This window comes from Trachemys scripta, chromosome 17 (genome assembly GCF_013100865.1).
Source record: "Trachemys scripta elegans isolate TJP31775 chromosome 17, CAS_Tse_1.0, whole genome shotgun sequence".
Classification (NCBI taxonomy): Eukaryota; Metazoa; Chordata; order Testudines; family Emydidae; genus Trachemys; species Trachemys scripta.
Window position 1 is genome coordinate 18,941,918 of NC_048314.1, and position 24,320 is coordinate 18,966,237.

Below are 24,320 nucleotides of genomic sequence, written 5' to 3' on the forward strand. Positions count from 1 at the left end.
AGTACTGACGATTCAGGAAATCAAATCCTGAAAGCCCTTACTTCCTTCTTAATCTTTTCCCAGGCAAACCTACCATTCAGTACATAGAGTATTTTGCTCCCTGTTTAAGTCCTGTAAGATTCCGGGATGGGCTGACCAGGTTCAGTGGTGTGGATGGAGAATCATGCTCTCAGCATGCCATGCTGCTCCACCCGGGTAAGAAGGGAGGCAAATAGTGCTCTTGTCTATTCTGCCTACCAGCACCTCTAAACCTGTATCAGCCTAAACCTCGTGATTTTATCTTCATCGCTAACAGTGCTTCCACTGGAATCAGTCTATCCACACAGCCTGGGCAAACACTGAATACAAGATGCAACAGGATTCTTGGAGGTCCCACCTTCATAACGCAGGCAGTAGTTCCAGTATAGAAATCCTGAAGGCCCCTAGTTAGTTCGTAGCTCCTGCTCAGGCAAAACTCCCGTTCTTTACAGTGCAAAGCCCGAGTAGGACTGAAGGATTTGCCTCCAGAACATGGAGTCAGCAACAAGTGTGAAACGGTTCCTATGATTGGTGTGTCCCCAAAGGGAAATCTTAATCAATCCACACAGTGGGAGTTTCTTGTCCTCATCCCCTGCCCAATGGACCTCGCCTGTATTTGATGTACAGAGGACTCCGTCCAGTGAGGTTAATGTCATATGTTCTGTGATCCCTGTGACCTTTGCTAGTGGCATTGTCTTAGCTGGTACATTACTCCTCTCCTTCTCTGGTTTCCACCCTTGTTCTTTTATCTCCACTGAGTCACCTGAGGAATGAATGGATCTGCCTTTATACATTTGCTTACTTTGGGCCAGATTTACAAAGGGGTTTAGGCACCTAACCATGCCGGTAGGGCTTTATATACCACTTAAGTAGATAAGGTGACAAACTTCAATGGACTTTCAATGGGAGGTAGGCACCTAATTCACTTTGGCATTTTTGAAAATCCCACTGGGTACCTATCTGCATCTCTAGGCACCTAAATATCTTTGTAAATCTGCCCAGTTGAAAAGATATGGCAAGATAGGACTTAACCGTTCTTTTAGCTGCACCGGACGGGCCTGGCTAGAGTGGGCATGTCTTGATCTTGTCCTCTGGAGAACATGCATACGGTGTATCATCATCTGCTTTGTTTTTTTCCCCCACTCTCTTCAACCTATTGCAGGGTCCACGAGGCACTCAAGGCCCCCCAGGCCCATCAGGAAAACCAGGCCGCAGGGTAGGTGCACTCAGAAACTCTCTGACATATTTGAAATCGGCTTCCTGCTGCTGCCAAGCAACTGCTGAGGGAGAGGGGGCAATGAGAGTGTCCCTGAGAAGGTGATACATTGCGGGTGACTAGCTGCCCTATGTCACAGACCCACCCATGGGCCAGTCTACGTGGGCTTCTGCGCATGGCAGATATCTGTAACAGGGAGGCCTCCCAGTACCTCTAAACTGATATAATGGAGAGGCCTAACAGCCTTAAGGCCTAAAGAGAGGGATGATGGGGTGAGGGCCATTTCCCATTCTATTCCACACTTCCCATCTTCTCCTGTACGGTTGCTCCTCAGTCGTCCAAAATATACCTGCATGCATGCATTGGGCCTGATCCTCTCACACCGCTTTTGCTGTAACTCCATTGGAATCACTGGCTTACTCCGGATTCTCATTAGTGTGAGCGGAGGATCAGACCCACGGGATACATACAGAAGATAGCATACGTTGTACTCCTACCCTGTGCACACATCTCCGTGGGTGCACGTTAAGAGGTTGAGCTTAAACGACATGTTGCTTCTGCATGCTAGAGCATCAGCTCTGCTTGCTGGTGGGAGAATTAACAAACTATTCTGCATGTCCCACTCCTGGGTTACTAATAAGTTTTTTAACTCATTATGCTCTGTGAACACCATAATTAACATATCTTGCAATGTGCTGGTTGATATTTTATTCATGTCTTCTCTTTTAAATCAATGGCCATGTCCCGGCATCCAGGGTCCCTACCATTTTATATTGTACCCTTCGTTAGAGAGCCAGGCAAAGATAGGGCTGCTGCTGCCACAAAAACAGACGGTCATTTTCTCCCCACCAGGGAAACGGTCCCATTGCCAGTGGGTTCTGACTTAAATAACACTTCATTCAGCCACAAGCCAAAGAGCAGATGTCCCTGTGGTCTTGCTCAGCTTTTGTACTTGACTTGCCTTTCCTCTCTTTCAGGGACGTGCTGGCAGCGATGGTGCCCGGGGAATGCCAGGGCAGACAGGACCAAAGGTAGCTTTACATATTTATATACTCTTTGTATTCACTTCTGCTCTCGCAAACACAAACCAAATGGACCCTAGACAGAAGGAATTCGGTCCACTAGGAAGGGAAAAGTCCGGCAGTGTCTGTATAATCATGGGCTAGAAACATTAGAGGTGGAAATGAGTCACCACGGTCAGACAAAAATAATGAGAGATTTTTGGTACAAGGTTTGTTAAACCAAAAAATTCCTTTGAGTAAGAAATATGCTCCCTTTGTGTGTGTGGTCGAAGAGCAAAGACTTTGGAATCCCAATTATGAAAAACATACAATGAGCCATTGAAAACGTCATGAAATCGAACTACAGAAAAACACCCATTAACTGGGTAAGGAAACTTACAAAGTGTGTGGTGGAATTTTAATGTCATATTTGAGATGAAATCCCTTACTTCCCTGTCATCTTGTGCTATTATCAAGCAAGAAAGGAGCTGTTCCACCAAACTGAATGCAGAGAAAGTTTGCCCAAGGAATCGTATATTAGAAGTGTTAAGTAGTTCATTATGTAGATACTTAAAACTGGAATAGATGGGAGTTTCTTGATACAGGGAACGAGTCTGCAAACCATTTATCCAGTAAGTTAACGAGTTGACTGCCCTCAGAGGAGTGAATGCCAGGGCGACGTGAAAAACAGAATAATGAATAGTAGCCGAGATGGTGACTAATTCTATTGTTGATGGACTTCAAGGGGCACTCTAGAACTTGACCAAAAAAAAAGCCATCTTGTTACGGCTCATGTATCTTGTGTAGGCAGCTTCGATTGCTTGCCGAGTGGATTTATCCTTTAAATTGCTCTGGCATTACAGACTACTCCTACTTATAAAGTAGCAGGATGGAGAACAGGAGGAGAGGTGTGCAACTATAATTCCATTATAAGTTAAATTAGCATGAGCGTGTGTTTAGTGGCTGGCAGAGCAGAACGGGAGACAGGATTTCTGGATTCCCAACTTTGTTAGTTTACTATGTGGCCGGGGACAAGTAACTTCAGCACTTACACGGGGATAACAAAACCTATTTTATGGGTGAGGTGTGCCAAGTCCAGCATCGTAGATGGAAGCACCCAAAATCAGTACCCCCTTTTTGTTTTCCTCTCAAATTCTGATCCTGGCGTGATTTGCCCAAGGACGCCCAGGCAGTTTATTGTTGCTCTTTAAGCGTAAGGCCCTCCTTCCTCCCCGCTTTTATTTATCTAGCAGGTTGTGAGCAAGAAGGTGGGTTGCAAGGGGTCAGCTGCTGCGTGCATGGTGCACTATAGAGTACATTACGGTTACAGATGACTAAGCCATAGAGTGTGATGCCCACTAGTGATTTTCTTTGGTGAGGTGACTGGTTACTTATGCACTCTGCTTTGCAGACCCCAGGGGCTAGGTCCAGCATAGCCAAGTCTCTGCTGAACTGATCCATGGGAACGTCTCTGTTTTAGCTCAGAGGTGCAATTCCCAACTTTAGTCCTACACATGACTTCTTCCTATGAATTAAAATATCAATGGATAAGTGCTGCTGTGAGAGATCCTCCAACAGGCTCTGCTTGCACAGGATAAATCCCACCAGCTTCATGTGATGGACCTCTGCAGGCAGAGGCTGCCCAGGGTGCTGAATAATAGATGGACAGGAGTTTTATGATGTGCATTTTCTTTCCTCTTGGTTCTCAAGTAAGACCAGAAACCTCAGTCACTTTATTGAAAGGAACATCCACTTAAACTCCAAAGTGAAGTCATCAGATTTAAGATCTGTCTGTTTTCCTTCTTAGGCCATAAACTTTCTTGTCTTTGATCCTAATTTTATTAACTCCATTTCCTGTTTCATTTCTTTTTTCCACTTGAGTCCCTAGCAGGATTACAGGGAAAGCTTTGGCCAGAAAGGTGGGATGTTTTCTGAGGGGGCTTAGAGATTGAATTTGAAGAGGTGCTGATGGACATGGGAAAGTTGGTACACCACTACCCCGATATAACGCGACCTGATATAACATGAATTTGGATATAACGCGGTAAAGCAGCGCTCCAGAGAGGAGGGGGAGGCTGTGCGCTCCGGTGGATCAAAGCAAGTTTGATATAACACGGTTTCACCTATAACACAGTAAGATATTTTGGCTCCCGAGGACAGCATTATATCAGGGTAGAGGTGTATTTAGGTTGCTACCAGGGGGCTATGATTAATAAAGGCATGAAATTTAGACAGTGAAAATGTAGACTGAATATCTCAAAAACTTTCCAAAAAGGGGATGGGTTTGGCAGTAGAATACTGTCCCAGAGAAATTGGTGGAAGCCACATTGCCTGAGAAACAAAGATAAGCTGAAAAAATCATTACATGGACAATGGCAGTAGTCGGCGAGATGGGTAAGATGACATCATGGAATGTTCTCATCTCTAATTCTGACGTTCTTGGAGCTGTGATAAGAAGCTGAAACACTGTCCAATGCCTGTGGATAAAACTGATCCCTCCTTGGCCCAGAGACTGATCAAAGTGGAAAGAGGTACAACAGTGAACAGAAATCTGGACTAACCTTGTCTTTTCTTGTAGGGTGACCGAGGTTTTGATGGGTTGGCTGGTTTGCCTGGTGAGAAGGGGCACAGGGTAAGTTCTCATTTCCACAGCATCCTGGCGACAATCTTAAAAAATGGCCATGGAACATTAGAAAGGGTTATTGAGCTCCCAAATGGACCGGGGTGTGTGTGTGTGGGGAGCGATACGGTGTTCTGAGGCTGTTGGGAGTTGCATGGAGTGTGGTTAGAACTGAGAGGGAGACATCATGGGCTGGCCGTTGTAAGAGGATTACAGATCTCTGTAGGAGTGCACAGGACATGTCATAAAAACACATTCAACCACAGTGTCCACATGGCAGGAAGCCATTGAAAGCTTCTGAAGACACATGGGAGGGGAAAAAAAACAGCAGACTTTTTGGAGGAGGTAACAAACCCCAGAAAAGTAGAAAAGAAGCAAGAAACAAAACCTGCTTTTATGGTGCCGTTGATGGGAACGCAACCAAAAAAATGGGATTCGTCTGTGTGCTTTGTAATTAAGCAAGAAGCCAACTATTTTGGCAAGCAACCCCTCCCCCCCGCCCCAAGAATGTAACTATTACTTTATAAAGCAAGGGGGGAGTGTTTTTAGTGGTGGAGGAGATTACATGGCGATTACATGCTATGTTGGGGTGGAAAGGTAGCACATAAGGGCAATGTTTAACCAGCTAGAAAATGCTGTAATGTGTTTGGGTTGGAATGGTAACTATGCAGCAAAGTCAAGGTCCCTGTTCTCAAAGAAGCTGCTGTGTGTACCTTAGACACACTGGTTGGTTTTCGTCCCCATTGTGAGACGTCATGGGGAAGGTTTGTGATGGATTGTGCTAGTCCAGTGAAGCAAACCCTGTGAGTTCTGAGACTGCTGTTATACTGTAGAAAGGACCCTGAGATTAAGCTCTAGCCCTTGTGTCAGCCACAAGGCATTTCCCATACACCCAACAGGATCTTGGTATCCCCCAATAAATCCCAAGTTAATTCAAGTTACAGGGATGTTCAGATAACACGATCTCCCTGTTTGGTGGGGGAACAGGCAGCTGTTCTTTGCACAGGGATGGTTTCCTTCTTGCCAGTTTCACATCAGGGAGGGGCAGCTCAGGAGGCCTGGTCATTATTAGTGAAACTGATCATGGAGGATAGGGCTGGCCCTAGGTTTTGTGAAGTGTCACATGCAGGGCACCATCCAGCGCTCTTCTGGCTATGACCAAGTGGCCCCCACCTTTGCATACCCATAATACAACCCAGTTCCTGATGGTTTCCATAGGCTATGGTGACATTTCTTCCTCCCCGTACCCGCCACATACTTGTCATACACAATCTGCTCCTCCATTCCTGAAGCCCTATGATCTCCCCTACATGGACTGGGAAGACAGGAGCTTGAGAAGAAGCACAACTATCTCAGCAAGAAGTGTGGGACTGGAGAGACAAGTGTGGGACACGATCTCTCACTGTTCCGTGGCAAAAGGGGACCACGGATGTTGATTGAGGATGCTCCTCTCTGCCTGATGGATCACATGTGTGCACACAATAAATAGTGTCCTATATGGCCATAATTCTATGAGTAGTGGCCATAATTCTAACGGGTTTTTGAGGGTACTAGGCGATGGGGGGGAAAACTGAGCACCTGGTCCCACGAAGATGGGGGAACAAAGTGGTGGGGCCTGACGCTGCTTTCCCTCACACCTGCTTTACATCATGAGGGAGAAGAGAATTGGCTTGGCTTCTCTGGGGATTTCCTGAAGTGGCTGATTCTAATCTTACATTCCTAGGGTGATCCAGGCCCATCAGGTCCACCAGGCGCACCCGGAGATGACGGGGAGAGGGTAAGTTTATCCCTGAATGCCGCTTCCTTTTGAATTCAGAACCAAGCCCTGTAAACCAGAAGCAGGCGTGATATCAGACATGTAATGAAAACAAAGAGCAAGCCAGTGCTGGCATGTTATTTAATGCAAAATGCTGATCATCTTTAAAAGTAGGTCTTGGGGTAGACTGGAATTCTGCATCCACGCAACATTAATACATTTACTCACAACTCAGCCTACATTACAGTAGTTCTGATCATGCTCTCTGTTTGGCACTTGTTTTAACTGGTCAATTCCAAATGGCACTAAGCAATGGCACTGAATGGGGTTCACGGTGAAGGGAAAATGTAGAACTGGTTGAAATTTTTCATTGAAACCCATTTTGATGTCTCTCCCTCCCCCCCACCCCACCCAAATGAAGATTTTTCTGGAAATGTTTGGATTTTTCAGTGTTTCCCATTTCATTTTACTAGTAATGAAAACCTGAACAATGTTGAGTTTTTTCCCCCCTTTTGCTTGCATTTTTCCTTTTATCTCCCTTTTTTGGTGGTAAAATAAAAAGAGGGAAAAGAAGGAAAAGAAAAGGGGATGTAATATTGGGGAGGAAGGGAGAGAGAAGGGATAAAAATAAAAACTGAAAAATGTTTTCCAAAATATTTTTTTTTAAATTTTTCACAAAAAAAACCCCAAGAATGATTTTTTTCTTTGTGAAATACACTTACCTACTCACCCTTCTTCAATAAGCGCTAGTAAAATGCAACAAGGTCTCAGGGACAGGAGTTCCAGACTCTGCTGGGGATTAAACATTAAAATGGTTTCTCATCCCACCTCTGGAATGGTTCATGTTAGCCTTAGACAAGTCACTTGTTTGTTTCCTCTCTAAAACAGGCATGACACCTACCTATCTCATTGATAGCTTGTGAGGATTAATTAGTTAAGCATAAAGTGCTTTGGAGTTGAAAAGACCTAAGTATTATTATTGTCCATCAGCTGAACAATATGTAAGGAGATACAGTAACTCTCTCTGAGTATGTGATCAGTCTTAAATCTCAAGAGGGAAGAGGAATTGTTTGGGAAGGGAATATGACGCACATAGAGTCTGACGTGGAATAATGGGATGTATTTTATTAACAGAGGATTTAAGATGAATATCAATATTGATTTCCTAAGCGTGATATCCATCAGATTGTGAAATAGTCTCCCAGGTCAACTGGAGGGAGCCCCATTGTTTGAATAATTTAAAAATGAACCGGACAAAGCAATGAAGAATATTCTATAGGGAACAATGGTGCATTAGTAGGTGATGGAGTAGATGACGTAAAAATCACCCCATCTTTAAATTTCTCTAATCTAAGGAGCCAACAGGTTAATATGGGTAACTTTAATTGCCATGTTCGCTTTTTTGTATTGGTTCCTCCGTTCAGTTAGTTACTAAATCTGCTGCTTATTGACCCACAAGCCTTGAAGTGTTCCTACAATATCTCATCTGTTAACAAAATCCATCTTTATAAACAGACATGAATTATGAAACATCCTTATAGGATTTCTAATCTTCAGTAAACTCTGCACGCATGATATTAGTCTCCAGGCTTATGAGAACTTTCTTATGCACGGCTACCATTTTATTACTCCAGGGAAGTTGGTTTTCTATGTGATTATTATTTAACAAGGGTGAGACACCTACGATGTGACTGAAATGTAGCTGACTTTCTCTCTCTCTTTTGTCCCCTCCACTGCCAAATAGGGTGATGATGGAGAAGTTGGACCCAGAGGTCTACCTGGAGAACCTGTAAGTACTTGCTAGTTCAAAATGTGGCCATCTCATTCTGCAGTACCTCAGTAATTCTATCGTCCAGGGCTTCTATGGCTAATGCTGTCCTTTGCAGGGGTAGTGGCAGATAGTCACAAAGTGCTACACAGCGTGTTAGATTAAATCTTCAAGGCAGTGAAGAGACAATGAACTCTAGTTGTCACGTGGAGATCTGTTCTGTCTCTCCTGTTTACAGCCATTTCATAAACCGAGGAACATTTCCTCCAGTTTATTTATTCTTCCAACATTTTTAGCTAAACGTCTCAGTAGTGTTGTGGCCTCAGTGGCCTCCTAGGCAAACTGTAAAGTCCAGAATTTGAGCTGTGTTGCTTAGCAGCGATTGGTCAAGTAGGAGGAGCAGATCTCCTCCAGCCTGGCTGTGGAGCGAATGGCTCATGGAAAGTGTACGTAAGCTTTGGTTTCAATGAGTATTCAAGAGCACACAGGCTAAGCATTTGTTTTTCATGGGCATTCGTGCCGGAAAAACTTGATCACATGAGTATTTGGGGAAAATGAACACTTGGGCCTTGTCTGGGCTGTTGAGACTACAAATACGAATTGGCTGTTAGACATCACTGTGTCACCTAACCCTGCTCAGAGTAGGGCCAAACGGCATGGTGCTTAAAATGCTAGTGGCAATTCCCAACCCACCTCCACTAAAGCCATTATACCTTAAAGGCTTGCACAGATACTTAGCATGATGCCCTGTGAATTGGAGTCACGTGGTGAAATCCTGGTCCCATTGTGAGTTTTGCCATTGACTTCGGTGGGGTCAGGATTCCACCCCCAGGGCATAAAAGATAAGTACATCTGCAAATCTTTGCAGAATAAGGGTCTAAGTCTCCTGATGCTGCTAACCTGGGAGTAGCTGATCCAGGGTTAGCAATGGAGGGAATTCCCTATTGTAGACAAGGCCAAAAGGGGATGCTAACGTGACCAGAGCAAATGCAGTGTAGAAGTTCAGACCAATATTGCTAGAGAATGTTTTGCGGTATTCACTCAGCAATGCCAAGAATTAATTTCTGCCAATTTGGGAGGTCCAAAAGCACAGTGGCTACTAGCACCAAATATTCCTGACTTTATTGGCAACAACAAAAACCTTTTCTGACCATATGGAGATACCTCTGTGCAATGGAATTGTCATTTTCATTAAAATCAGCTTATTCTTGTGCCCCAAACGCATTTTCTTAGGTAATTCACATCCCTTTGATGCCATCAGCTTTGCTTTTATCATGTCCTGTTTTGTTGTTGTAAATACCAGATTAGTGATACCAGAGTAACTGATGAGAAATGTTGGGAACGTAGGAAAGGCAAGGGTTGGCATTTACAGACTCTTTGGGACTAAATTATACATGAGATGTCTGATTAACTTCTGGGAAAGATTCATCAACCTAGCTAGCTCCTTAATACATGTCTAAAGCAATAACTTCTGGGTTATTAACTTCTTAAAAACATTTATGTGCTCAGGTATTACAGTAATGGAGAAGACATTTGGATGACAATAATGCACACATGGAAACTATTTTTAAATGAGTAGTAGAAAAAAATGGCTGAAGGCCCAGCTGGGAGTAGGTAGAAATTATAATCTAAGAAACTTTGGCTGATATATATACTTCCCCAATCTGCATGAACATCTTCTAATGCCATCAGCCAAATCCTGGTCCCATCAAAACCAATGCCAGTTTTGATGGTAGGGTATGGCCCTTTATGTTTTACTGGTGGCACCTTAGAATTTGTTCCTGTAGGCATCTAATTCCATTCTGCTGTCATTTGTTAAAATCCCTGAAGCCAGTTCAGTCCAGGGAGTTGTTTTTCGGAGGCCCAGGCATGCGAAGATTTAAGCACATGGGTATTTTCCAGCCCTGCCAAAATACGCAGACTATCAATGGTAACATTAGTGACCAGTTGTACTTAAGCTTCAGTCTTTCCAGGCTCTGGCCCATGCACTCTGTTTTAATGTTAAAAACTATCGTGTTTTATCTTGTAACCTTTTATTTTTACTCTTCTGTTCTGTCCATCAATTAAACGTACTTTTCGTCCATGACAATGAATGAAGGTATCGAAGGCTACATCTAGACAGCAATAAAACCCCCATGGCAGTGAGTCCCTGAGCCTGGGTCAGCTGACAGGCTCGGGCTGCGGGCTTAAAAATACCGGTATAGACATTCAGGCTCATGGGCTCTGAGATCCTCCCCCCTTGTGGGGTTTCAGAGCCTGAGCTCCAGCCTGAGCCGAAACATCTGCACTGCTATTTTATAGCTCGCAGCCTGAGCCCTGGGTTCCTGAGTCACTTCCCCCGAGCGTGGTGCGACGGGTCTTTTATTTCTGTGTAGATGTAACAAAGGGCCTAGGTTTAAAAATGTGGCATTCCACAGACCCATATGCCCAATCTCTCTACCTAGGGATCTGTCTGAGATGCCTCGCTTTGAAAACTGAGCTTCCAAGCGTGGGCTTTGGCTGGGCAATACTTTTTTTCCCGATTCTCTTAAGGCCTGAGCCAAAGCCCATTGAAGTCAACGGGAGTCTTTCCATTGACCTCAGAAAGGCTTTGGGTTGGGCTCTTCCTAACTGGAGCGTCTAAGCGTATTTGTTTCCGCCTGCAGGGACCCCGAGGTTTGCTGGGACCAAAAGGGCCACCGGGTCCCTCAGGACCGCCGGTAAGTTGCACAGACCACTCCACATACCTGCTGTTCTGCTCAATAAGTTCTGCTGAGTTCTCCAGTTCCAGCTAGCGCGTCCCACTGAGGCACTCAGGCAGATAATCCAAGAGGATAATTTTATGCATCTGTGTTGTGAAAGCAGGAGGTAGGGTGACCAGATGTCCTGATTTTATAGGGACAGTCCCGATTTTGGGGTCTTTTTCTTATATAGGCTCCTATTACCCCTCACCCCTGTCCCAATTTTTCACACTTGCTGTCTGGTCACCCTAGCAGGAGGCGTAAAGAGAGAGTTAAAGCTCTAGTGCCATATTCAGCCCTGCTTTGAGCCCAGCTTCAGTGGAGTCACCCCTATGCATACCAAGGTGGAATTTGGCTCATAGAGTAAATTAAACATCTAGCCCAAAGTTGAAAGGAAGAACATAACTTATTCCCACTGTGGCTTTTCTATTAACTTTTGCCTGCGTGTTCTGAAGCCTGGTTTAATATCGTTTTTTTTTTCCTGCTTTTCAATCTAAATCCAAGAAAAGAACATGCAGCTTTTCAGTCAGGCCTTTTAGGGAGATAGAAGCATAGAATCCCAGAGTAGGAAGGGACGTCAGGTGGTCATCTAGTCCAACCCCCTGCTCAAAGCAGGACCAGTCCCCAGACAGATTTTTGCCCCAGATCCCTAAATGGCCCCCTCAAGGATTGAACTCACAACCCTGGGTTTAGCAGACCAATGCTCGCCCTGGTGTAAGGACCAGCTCTAGGGATTGTCTTGGGTGATCGATCCCCAAGACTTCAACACCCAATGGCTCTAGCTGTTATTCCCTTCACTGGCAACAGTCATAGATTCTTATTCCCTTCATGGACCAGCCACTATAAGAGGACATGACACCCTTAGTCAGTGAGTTCAGAGGCCTTCAGCTTCCACTGAAATGTGATGGGAGTTGAGGATCTGGTCCCTAAAGTGGCTTGTTTAGTAAGAGTGCACAATAAAAACTGATCTCTGGTCTTGTGCAAGGAATCAACCTGTAGAATGCTGGACCCCCAGCTGGTGCTTTCTTATTGGCTGTGAGCAGTGATGTCATAGACTCACCTATGAGACTCTGAGAATGTATGAAGCTGAATTTTTTCCCCTGGTTTCCATATATAAATTCCTTTCATTGCCGATGAAAGAGGCTGCATTTTCTAAAGGACTGCAACATCTCTATGGGGGGTCTCAACCAGCCTTCAGCAAAAACACCGTCAAAAACACAGTGGGTCAAATCCTCACCTGGTGTAAATTAACATTGCTCTGCCTACTTTATCCATTGTCTTCTAATGTGATATCTTTCGGCCCACCATTTCTATAAATCTGTCCACTGTTCAGAAACAATCTTCCTACAGTCAATATACAGTATTTGCACAATGGTGCTGATTTTTCTCTGCAGGCAGGTAAAGCCAATGGAAAAAATGTTGAAATGGCCTTTGGAAAAAAAAACCCAAAACTGAATAACCCAACAAATCAAAATAATCCAACAACCTGGCATGAATTCTTGGCACTAGCTGCTTTGCCAGGCACCTTTAGAAAAACATTCTGTTTCCACTCAGCTGTTCCTTTTAGTCCAAAGGGCCACAGAGTATTTGATTCATTTTTACTGCATCTTCCTGCTATTTTTGGCTCAAAATAGACAGATGTTTTCTCAATTTAACGCTGTTTATTTTTTTTAATCTCTACTCAGGGTGTGACTGGTATGGATGGACAAACAGGCCCAAAGGGGAATGTGGTAAGTCTTCACTACTAACATCTATCTAGGTATAGTCAATCTTACATTAGATTTGTAATCACTGTTGAGTCCCTGTTGATTTCAAAGCCAGTACAAGCCATGGAGAATATCTTCCTATGGTTAATGGAGGTGAATTTATTATAATTTGCAATGAAATTACATATTACATCCCTATGAAGATCAAACATTTTCATCGTGATTTATGCTGTTACACCAAATGGCAAAATATAATCATTAAATCAAGAAAGAAACTAGATACTTTGTAGTTACGGGAGTCAAATTCACCTCTATGCAGAGGAGCCAATACAAAGCCTAAACATGGTTTAAGTTGGACTTATTTATTGTATAGGCTGGTCCTCTACAATGGTCCTTCACCCATCAATAATGCCTCCCCTGAGAAGATTGCCATATACACATGGGAGGCAGTGTTGTCTAGTTGTGAGACCAGGACCCTGGCAATCAGAGCTCCTGGGTTCTTTTCCTGGTCTTGCCAAAGACTCAGCCTGTGGGATCTTGTACTCCTCACTTGGCTATGGCATCTAAAGTGAGGGCTGTGATCGTAATTCATAACTGGGCTGTGAGGATTAATTATTTGGCTTGTCGACTCCTTGAATGAAGGGTTACATACTTTTAATCAAGCCCATAAGTGTGTATATTGTGTATGTGTGTACGAGCAAAGTATTTTTTGATTATGGTTGCGATTTAAATAACTCTACCCGCCATGTCAGCATGCACAAATAAAATCTATGAAGAAATGGTGTCTGTGGCTAAATAACTGAACTCAATAGCATTTGGTAGCGGGTATAGTCTGTTTCCAGCAGTGGCCACTAACAGTGCTTTGGAGATAGGCAGTCACCGCCCTCCACACTTGCACAATTGAGAATGATGAATCCCTTCCTGACCCTGACAATAATAGTCAGTTTACACCTAGTCGCATGAGAATTCATTACCCCTGCTTTAGCATGAATGGATGTGTGTATACCTGTTGCCCATGATGCTATGCATGGACATTATTTCTCCTATGGTTTTGAGCTCCCTTCAGCTCTTGCTTTGCTTCCTGGCAGGGTCCTCAAGGTGAGCCGGGGCCACCAGGACAACAGGGCAATCCAGGTGCTCAGGTAAGGCAAGAGACAGCTCTTCTCCTTGATAGGAAAGAGTCGGGTTTATAGTTCTGTATGCACTTTGCCTCCCATCACAAGTCCTGACCTGCAGAGTGGTTCAGATTGGACAGCGCCAAAAAAAAGTGTTGACTAGCAATAAATGCATTTCCTAAAGGCGGAGCCTGGGCGCTAAATCTAAACGACTTCATTCTGGATCCACATTTTGCAGCTGGCTCCTGCTGCTGTAATGGACTGAAGCCAGATCCAAGCATCTCCTTGACTACGGGAGTCGGGTATCTGGCTCTAAATCAAAATTTGCTGTACAGTGTTATCTCTGATTTTTAATGTAATCATTATGGAAGCAGTAGGGTCCAGTGACTATAGGACTAGGAGTCAGGAGACCTGGGGACATAGTCTTCAGTGCTGATATTGAACTTCTGCGTAACCTTGGGCAAGTCACTTCCCATCTTGAAAACAATACTTATCATAGGATCACAGGGCTGGAAGGAACCTCTAGAGGTCTCTAGTCCAGTCCCCTGCACTCTTGACAGGACTAAGTATTATCTAGACCATCCCTGACAGGTGTTTGTCTAACCTGCTCTTAAAAATCCCCAATGATGGAGATTTCACAACCTCCCTATTCAATTTATTCCAGTGCTTAATCACCCTGACAGGAAGTTTTTCCTAATATCCAACCTAAACCTCCCTTCCTGCAATTTAAGCCCATTGCTTCTTGTCCTATCCTCAGAGGTTAACAACAAATTTTTTTCTCCCTTCTTCTTGTTAACAACCTTTTAGGTACTTGAAAACTGATACTGCAGTACTCCTTCCTAGGCCGTCATTTCCCATTTTGTATGTGTGTATCTGATTGTTCCTTCCTAAGTGGAGCACTTTGCATTTATCCTTATTGAATTTCATCCTAATTATCCTCATTTGTAAAGCACTTTCAGTTCTATGGATGAAATAAGATATCTAAAAATGAAGTGTTAGTATCTTCCGTGAGACATTTTGATAACTATTGGAAATACCAAGTCAGTGAAAATGTTAGGATGCTACACTGAGGTGCTGCAAAATACATTTAGAATGATTAATTTGTTTCTTAATGCCCGTCCCTTTTTTTCTTTTCACAGGGTCTTCCAGGTCCACAGGGTGCAATTGGTCCACCAGGCGATAAAGTACGTTAATACACTGCAGCTGTGACATAAGTCAGCTGTTGCTATTAATATGCATTTGCCTCGTCAGATACTTCCCTTTCCCTCATGCAACATCTGTTTACAGCTGTATGCCTTAAAGTTTAATATCTCCTGCTCCAGACAGGGCAGAGAGGAGGAAACAGAGTTTGTCTCTAATTCATAATATTTGTATTCACGTCCCATTTTAAGAGAAACATTTTGAAGACAGCCTATGTAAAATGTTAGGAGATGACTTAAAAGTGTTTGTTTCTGAGGCTAAATATTCAGAGATGTATAAAGGGATAGCATTTGTAAGAGCATGGGGATTCAGATAATTTAATGAGGATCTTCCCCAGGGAGATGGGCCAAGTTACACCGAGTTTCCATTTTTGCTTATTATACTGCTCTCACTGAACTAATTCTACCCTCCCCACCCATGCAACACCATGGACTTTAAATCAGGCAAAATGTTGCCCACTGGAATGACCGGGACTAATTCATGCTCCCAAGTGCATTTGCATAACTCCCACTCCACCGACTTCCTTGGCATGTATCATTGACCCCAACATGAGAATTCCCCTTATTGTACAGTATTAGGGGATCGTTGACCAAAGGCTGTCCAGGAGAAAAATGAACAGAACGGATTATAATTTTAAAGGACAAAGGCGTTTCTTGTTCAATTGCTGAGTTACACGTGCAAGTTGTGTCAGTACTGCCACTCCCTGACATGGTCACGGGATCGGGATTCCATTTATGAAAGGAAAGTAAGATAACTGTATTCAAACAAGAAGGGGTAGCAGATAGGGCAGCCCCACATTCTTTCCATTTGTCATAATTGTTGGTTTATCTAGTATGTGATTTTTATGCTCTGTGGGCCCAGTTTTCCAGCACCCTGAGCCTCGCGTGGTCATTGACATCAGTGCAAAATGCCGCCCAGTCAGGATGATAGTGCTTTGCACCAACCGTGCCCTCAGTTCGCACTGGTGCGAAAGATGGGGCAGGATCAGGTCCTGCTTGTTGAGCTATTGCATCTTTCTTAAAGGATCTACCTTTACATACAAGATTTGCGAGACCAGACTCAGACAAAGCAAAAGATGGGCCTGAAACATGGGGCCCTTTGTTCTCTGACTGTCAGTGTTTAATAACTTCATGGGGACAGTGATTGCTGCAGTGATTCTGATTGTTGCTGGGTATTTTTTAGGGACCTCTGGGTAAACCTGGTCTTCCTGGCATGCCCGGTGCAGATGGCCCTCCGGTAAGTAGTCTGTTCCTAAGGTACCCCACCCTGCTTACCCACTAGGGACCTGATGCTGTATCCCTATTGCACCCAGCCTCCTTGGGAGTTCAGTAGCACTCAAGGTTTACAAGATCAGGCCTCAGTCCGAATTTACACAAACGTCTCGGCCACGTTGCAGGGTTTGGTTCTCCTCTAGCCCCACATTACCGGTCTGGTTCTTTTGTGTGTTGCGCAGCTACTTCAATTCCCATCGATTCTAGCCAGAGTGGCGAGTGCTCAGCAGCTCTCAGGATTGGCCCGGTAATAATCCTTTTCAGCAAACAACGTGGTTAGTAAGGAATGGGCATCGTTTTAACCCACACTATGGCTCCTGCTAAATCCCAGTAGTTGCGCTGAAATGCATGCTTGAGTGTATTGAACGGAGCACTAGCACTGTGAGTGCATCTCAAACCAGTCCCTGGAAAGGGGGCGATGCGTTTACCTGGACCATAGGGTTGAATTCAGTTGCTGTCTCGATCCCCGCCTGTAGTGCTTAGCACTCCGAGGGTACGTCTACACTGCAATTAAAAACCCGCGGCTGGCCCAGGCCAGCTGACTCGGGCTTGAGCTATGGGCCTGTTTAATTGTGGTGCAGACATTCGGGCTTGGGCTGGAGCTCGGGCCCTACACCTCAATTAAACAACCCTTTAGCCTGCGTCCGAGTTAGCTGGCCGGGCCAGCCATGGGTGTCTGATTGCAGTGTAGACATACCCTAAGTGCTGCTGCAATGCAGTAGTAAGAGCAACCTGAATTTCACATTCGAGTTCTCTTCTAGCAGCCTCATGATAATCCTACTGTAAACATTATCCGTTCTTGGAAGCTGCTGTTGAAAATCTCCGGCCTTTAAACTCCATCTAATTTTTTACACACTGAGGAGACGTCCGATTTTAAAAGCAACAAACGTTAAATGGGTACATTCCCTAACGTAAATGCAGAACATGCTGAAAAATTACATTTTCTATCTGGGGATTATCCTTCCCACTCAGGGAATTTAACCGTCTCATAAAAATGTTAGTTGAGTCAACAGAACAGAATATCTTTAAGGCTGTTGCTCTCGGTGTGAAATTCTCAGAGCAGCCTCCGTGGAAGCTTCTCAGTTATAAAATCTGTCAGGTCCAGTTTTTATGTAGACTAAGGGTCATATATCCTCTTCAGTGTGCACACGCAGCTCCATTTGTTCTCATTGGGAACGATGTAGCCTGAAGATAGTCTAGGGCAGGTTTTAAGTGTGAGTGTTGCACTGTCTTAAGGAATAACAGGATGCCAGATGCTCTGTAGTAATTGGACTCTGAAGATCTATGGCATTTACTAAATTCCTTTTAAAAATCCCCCAAATCATATAGCATCTCGCTGTAAGACCCAACAGAGTCCCTTGTCAGTTATTGATCACAGGGCTGGTAATGAAGCTGCACTTTTTCAAATTGGTGACGATATTGTATACAGTGCAGATTTAGACCTCAGCCGGGACTTCCGTTGACACCCACCGCTGCCCCGATAGATCTAGAGATGAGCAAATCGGTGCAGGCACAGTTTTGTGCCCACAGATGTGTATGGGTGTCGTTGATGCCCCTTAGATATCTGGCTACATCATGGCACCTTCCGATATCAAAATAGTAGCATATATTTGTGAGTCTGAAAAGGGAGGTTTTTTTTTTTTTTTTAAATCAGATCCTTTGTATGAAATCCTGCTGGTCTGACATTCTCCTTTATGCAGGGTGATCTTGGGAAATGGTTTATGGTTATGCTTGTTAAGTGGTTGCAAGAAGGTCATTGGCGTGTTCAGACAGGAGCTCGCTGATGAAAAACCGACTTACAGCAGGGATACTTAGGGCTTTAAGAGCCTGTGGTGTGGTCTGGGTGCCCTCATGTTTCTTTCATATGAATGTGCATTATGTGCCACAGCTAAGAGGTTAATGTCTCTGTGCAGACACTGCAAACCCAAAAGGGATGTTTTGCCTTGGCAGTGTGTTTGGTCCTTTAGAAAGCAAATCCGTTGCAAAGGCACTCATTGGCTCGTCACAATGCTTCACTACTGCACTGTGCTTGATTAGAAGCAATTTTTCAGGATGGAAAATGGTACTTTTGTTTTGTACCGATAGAAATCTCAACAAAAGGCTTCTAAAGACACTGAATAAGAATGTGTTGGAAGCTACAGGACGTTGGGTTATTCAGCTCCCAGGCCCAAGAAGAAAGCCGACCAGTGTCCAGACAGTCAGCATGCAGTGGGGATGCAGGTTAACTGAGTGTCTATCATGAGATTGTGCAATTGATTCCAGTAATTAGCAAATGACTGCAGTGTGGAGATCTGACCATCACAGCCTTCCCAACATACTCTCCAGGGTTGCACAACTGGATTTTTTTCCCCATCACCAACCTAATGATAGCAAATATCAGGAGCAAAAGTGGCCTAGTGATTAAAACACGGGAGTGGGATCCAGAACTTCTGAGTTTTACTCCTGACTCTGCCATGGACTTGCCGCATGGCCTTGAGTGTGACATTTAGCCACATTGTGCCACAGTTCCCTCGTCACAAAATAGATACACGGCTAGTTGCCCAACTCGCAGAGGTGTTGCGAGATGTTATTGATATTTGCAAATGTCTTGTGCTGCGCAGATGCAAGGTGGTGTAGCAGTGTAAAGTAGAATTCCACTAAGGGACCACTAGAGTCCCCTTATGTTGGTGAGCACTCATGCAAGTAGATCAGTTGACCTCAACGGGACCACTCGCATGAGTAAGTGCTCACTAATGTGTGAGGATCCCTTGGAAATAGACCAAAACTGATGGTCAGTTTCCAAATCAGTGATCTGATTATTAATCTCCTCTCTCTGGTTTGTCTGTCTGTTTTATTAATAGGGTCATCCTGGCAAAGAAGGTCCTCCTGGTGAGAAGGGGAGTCAGGTATGTGTTAACTAGACCCTCATCATTCTTATTTAGTGTCACTGAACGTGGAGGAAGAAATTAATCCCCATGCAATGTTAGGCGTTGAGCAGATGACTTCATTGCCTTGGAGGCATTCAAGCGCTCTGGTCAGTTCTGAAGGAGAGAAGCCTTGTCTACACTAGGAAGGATTTACTTAGATCATTATACCTGCAAACTGGCACTATACCAGCAAATTGGTACTGGACTGGTAGAGCTATACCAGCAAACCCTCCAAGTGGAGCTGCAGCTCGTAGCAGCAAGAGTTCTTTTGCCGACATAACTTATACCCGTTCCCCGAATGAAATAAGCTAGACTGGCAAAAGGACGTTTTTGCCGGTATAATTGAATCTACATTAGGGTTTTGCCAGCATAGCTATGTCAGATAAGGAGTGGGGGGGGGAGGGGGGAGAAGGTGCGTGTGTCACACTCCTAAGGGACATCGCTGTGCTTGCAAAACTTTTGTTAAACATGTGCTGGGAGAAGGTCACATGACTTGGCTGTACTGCTTTATGAAACACCAATGAGAAACTGTAAAATAAGTGGGCATGGACTGGCAGACGTGGCAAGAATAAGAAGCCACCAACCCTGCTCCTAAAACCAAGTTCAATTCATCTGTCTGTGTGTTTCTTTTAATGTTCTTTCTACTTCTTCCACTTTCTGTCTTTGTCTAGAAACAAAGGTACAGAAATATTACACACACACACACCCACCTCCCACTCTCTGTTTGGAAATGTCCCAGGAATGGTGATCTTGTGAGACTTGCAGCTCATTTAGAAATCTAGATAAACTTGGACATTTTTCCTACCTGAACCTTCGGAATCTAAGATGCGTTTTGATTGTTTTCTCACTTGTGATTTTGGCCACAGGGGATGAGGAGGAAGGAGTCATGGGACAATTGCAGCTTGTCTATAAACCTGTAGTTGCACCAGAGATCTGGTTAGCAGCATTGTCTACCCCAGCTCTCCTGGCAAGCAGCACTGAAAAGCTTCCCAAACATACAAAGAGAAACCTGTGAAGGGGAAAGCTGTTAATCAGACACAAATAAATATCCTCAGTGCTGCAGAAAATTATTAAAAAAAAAAAAGTAATGTTCTTTTCTTTCTAGTTTGCCCCCATGTCAAAATCCCTCTTTAACAATATTTTAGAAAACATTGCTCAGAGTCCTTGAATTATATGGTTGTTAGTTTGTCTGGGAGATTTACCATCTGTGTTCCTGCTGTGTCCCATTCAGTTGAAAAACATTACATTTGTCAAAAGTCTTTTATTACAGTTCCGTCCGGCTTGATTGAAGCTCACCCTAGCATTGCATAGGTGCTGTGTAGAGCAGGAAAATGATGCCTGCAACCTTGACGGGGGCCATTCCTCCAGCTGACATCACGTGAGGCTAGGAATTCAAATGTTCATGTCTGTAGACTATTAAAAGTCCTGCGCTCACTTGCTCTGCTGGGAGACATTTCGCAAACATCAGGGAGTCATCGGGTGTCAGGGTAAAAGTCCAGATCCAGGCTATAACTTTCTCCATGAGTTATTACTTAAGCAATTATGATCTCAGAGCAGTGTTTGTGCTGCTAGATATGTTCCAATTGACCCTAGCATGAGGTCTGAGACTCCAACAGACCCCAAGAAGCATAGATCCTTCAGCTCAATTTGGCTGTCAGGCTGGGAAAAATTATCCAGAACTCTCTTAAAGAAATGGAAGAGTCTTTTTCAGTTAGTTGAGCAAAAGAAAAAAAATTAGTTGAAAATGTGATTGATTTACCGAGTCTCAATACAGCACTATAGCGATGGTGCAAGGTACTTACAAAGTTACCATGGAGTCTGTCCATCCAGGTTTGGCAAGAACTACAATTCTGCCCTTGGAGTCAGGGATGACTAGATGGATTCATAGTTTTGAAAGCTAGAAGGGACCGTTATGATCATCATAGTCTGCCCTCCGGCAAAATCCAGGCTAAAGAACCTCACCTGAAAATGTCTGTATCAAGCCCATAACTTCTGTTTGAGCTACAGCTCATCTTTTAAAAAGACATCCAGTCTTGACTTAAATATTTCAAGTGATGGAGAACCCATCACATGCCCAAGTAAGTTGTTAATGACCCTCCCTGTTCAAATTTGCATCTTATTTTTAGGCTACATTTGTCTAGCTTCAGCTTCCAACCATTGGATCTTATGAATAGAGCCATCATTATAATAACAGTCCTAGAAATCGGTGACAAGCTAGACTTGAGGGCATCCAATGCATCTCCTTGTACATGAAGAATTGGTCCCCGTTGCACACATGCTAATGTTTCGTGCTATTTAGGTTCACATGTGCCACGTGATGGGGTTTCTGCTGCTTCCCTTGGGAGTTTATTCCACATGTTCTGGTATTGATCTCATTATCTGTAGTTTTCTGGATCTAGGGATCCTAGGCTCGTAAGTCCCATTTTCAAAAGTGATGCTGGAATTTACAAGTCTAAATCTCATCGAAAGTCCTAAATCACTTTTGAAAATGGGACTTAGGCCCCTAAGTTCCTTAAGCACTTTCGAAAGTTTTACCCATTAAGTCTAAATGTTCACTTTTTAATTTTATTCCATTGCTCCATAGGTGCTGGAACTAGAGGTGCTGGGGGTGCTGCAGCACCCCCTGGCTTGAAGTGCTTTCCATTATATCCAGGGTTACACTTTGGTTCAATGGCTCTCAGCGCCCCCACTATACAAATTGTTGCAGCACCACTGCATTGCTCCTATTTTATTACTCTTGAAGCGAGAGCTAGTTGAGGGGAAAAAGAGAAATTCACATTTCATGCAATTACTTCCCCCCCCCCTTTTTTTCCCAAAATTTTGACAATCTGAAGTTTTCAAATTTGACACTGCTACACCTTGAATTTTGAAAAATTCTGACCAATTCTATAGTTGGTTGGAAAAAGGCAAGAAAAGAATTGTGAACATTTCAACCATTTTTTTCTCTTTACAAATTTCATCATGACTTCGAAATTCAGCTTCAACCTGCTCTACCTGAAACTAAGCAGTGAAGTCACTTCTGCCATTGCAAAGCGTTGGTGGATCCTGTGTATAAAACTTTTTCTTTGTAGCTAATCAGTATAGAAGTCGCACAGCTGGTGTCTCCTCTCTCTGTCTTCTGTCCTGTGCGCAGACCACAGAGCAACACAATCTCTAAGTTAGGTTTCCGTAGCCTCTTCTAAGCACAGCTGACCTCCCATATGCCTTCCATTCAGCCAGCCATGCATTTTCCTGTGCAGTTCAGGACAAATAGTTTATCAAAAAGTTCCACCATTGCTGAATCTTAATGTTGTTTTGTCATTGTTGTTTTTAAATCACAGGGTCCAACTGGCCCTCAGGGCCCACTTGGATATCCAGGACCTCGTGGCGTCAAGGTAAGGAAGATGGGAAGGCAGGAACACGCACCTACGTCTTTATTTCTGAGCTGAATTCTGTGTTTTGTGTTCGAGGTAGAGGAGGCCATCTTGGATCTCACTGAGTTTGACAGCAGCCTCTAAGAAGGAATTTCTTCTACTTACTCTTAGCAAATCTTTCTCTGGCTTAAAAAGAGTTAAGAACTCTGGTTCTATGTAAATGGAACTAAGGAATGGTCATATAGAAGGGGTAGCGCTTCAAGAGCGCTGGAAGAAATCTAGAAGACTAGGTGGTGACTCAGTTAGTTGGGGAGAAACCTAGAGGTATTAAAAGATGAGTCTAAAGGCTACCCAGCAGCATTACCACTCAATATGGATGTGATACCTATGGCAGATATGTTATCAATGAGCCTAGAAGAAACTTAGATGTCTTACTGCGGAGTGTAGCAGAAACACTGAAGCACTAGTGTTCAGTCATACTTAACATTTGATTAGTTCCTTTGGCCTGACATATCAACTCAGGCCTAGTAGACATAAAGCTCCACTGCTTTCTGGAAGAGCTTCAGATGGATTTTTATTCCCATGGAACATGGCACAGTTCCATCACAATCACTTGCTGTTGGAAAACAAAACAAATCTCCGCCTGTACATGAAGATTTTAACAGGCTGTGACTGTTAATGAAACAAAATAGCCCAATATTAAAACAAAATAGAGTGTGTCTGTGTGCGCAGAGTACTCTGAAATCGTGTTATTTGAAGCCAAGATTTCTCTGCGTGTGATTTAAACTCACATCCCATTCTCTCTCACTGAATTGAATTGCAATTCTTCAGCTTGCTCCTGATATCTGCAATATGTGTACATTGATAAGAAGGTAGTGGGTATTTTCCCCTACCACTCTGATTCTTAATCCTGCATCAAAATCTGTTAACTTTGCCCTTGATCTAACTGTGAAACTGCAGGGTTCCATGCTCGTGGATATAGATAGTGGATGAAAGGCTAAAGATGAAGTGAAATCTGATTCAAACCCTCCATACATTTTCACAGCAGCACAAAGCCACTCACTCGTCCATTTCCAAAAATTTAACTAGATTTATTTAACCAAAGCATGTTTTTGTCTCATGTCTTGCAGCGCAGCAGATTGAGACTTAGTGGTCCATTAAGGAATGGTTTTCCATTATGCTTACTGCTAAAGTGGAACTGTTCCTCATTACAGTGATATAGGGAAAGTGTGTCGTCTGCACAATCCTCGGTGTTTACCAAAAATGTTTCGGTTCCCTCAATCAGCGTGCTATTAATTGAATAAAGCTTCCGTTCTGGGAATCAAAGAGCAGTGTCTCTCCTTGGACTTGCCATCATCAATCATTAGATCTTGTCCATCGGATTAGAATTCTCTCCTGCTGTATGAATTCACTGCACTTGAAATTCATTTGTATTTTTTACATGCAGGAGGGGTTGGGGGAGGACATTAAATATATCTTGGGTAAAATTAAATTCATTTTTAAACAACTCTTTTTGTTAATATAAGAGTTACATTGCATAGTACAGCTAGGAGATGTGTGTTCCCTGGGGTGAAATTCTGGCCTGCTTTTCCTGAGGGAAGATCAGTGTGCAGGAAGCTTCTTACTTTTTGCCCCGAGCAAGGCAAGACATGGGCCTAGCAATGCTTTGA

The 24,320-nt window shown here is 43.7% G+C and overlaps 1 protein-coding gene across 2 annotated transcripts in view; it reads left to right on the forward strand.

Moving 5' to 3' along the window:
- COL5A1 (collagen type V alpha 1 chain) overlaps positions 1-24,320 on the forward strand; it is a 249,877-nt gene that overhangs the window by 156,407 nt on the left and 69,150 nt on the right. For both annotated transcript variants that reach the window (XM_034752172.1, XM_034752171.1), the window contains exons 16-27: positions 1,181-1,234; positions 2,212-2,265; positions 4,814-4,867; positions 6,579-6,632; positions 8,356-8,400; positions 11,025-11,078; positions 12,785-12,829; positions 13,894-13,947; positions 15,060-15,104; positions 16,303-16,356; positions 19,232-19,276; positions 22,618-22,671. In XM_034752172.1, coding sequence (XP_034608063.1) covers positions 1,181-1,234; positions 2,212-2,265; positions 4,814-4,867; positions 6,579-6,632; positions 8,356-8,400; positions 11,025-11,078; positions 12,785-12,829; positions 13,894-13,947; positions 15,060-15,104; positions 16,303-16,356; positions 19,232-19,276; positions 22,618-22,671 — 612 coding nt within the window. The remainder of the gene's footprint in view (positions 1-1,180; positions 1,235-2,211; positions 2,266-4,813; positions 4,868-6,578; positions 6,633-8,355; positions 8,401-11,024; positions 11,079-12,784; positions 12,830-13,893; positions 13,948-15,059; positions 15,105-16,302; positions 16,357-19,231; positions 19,277-22,617; positions 22,672-24,320) is intronic.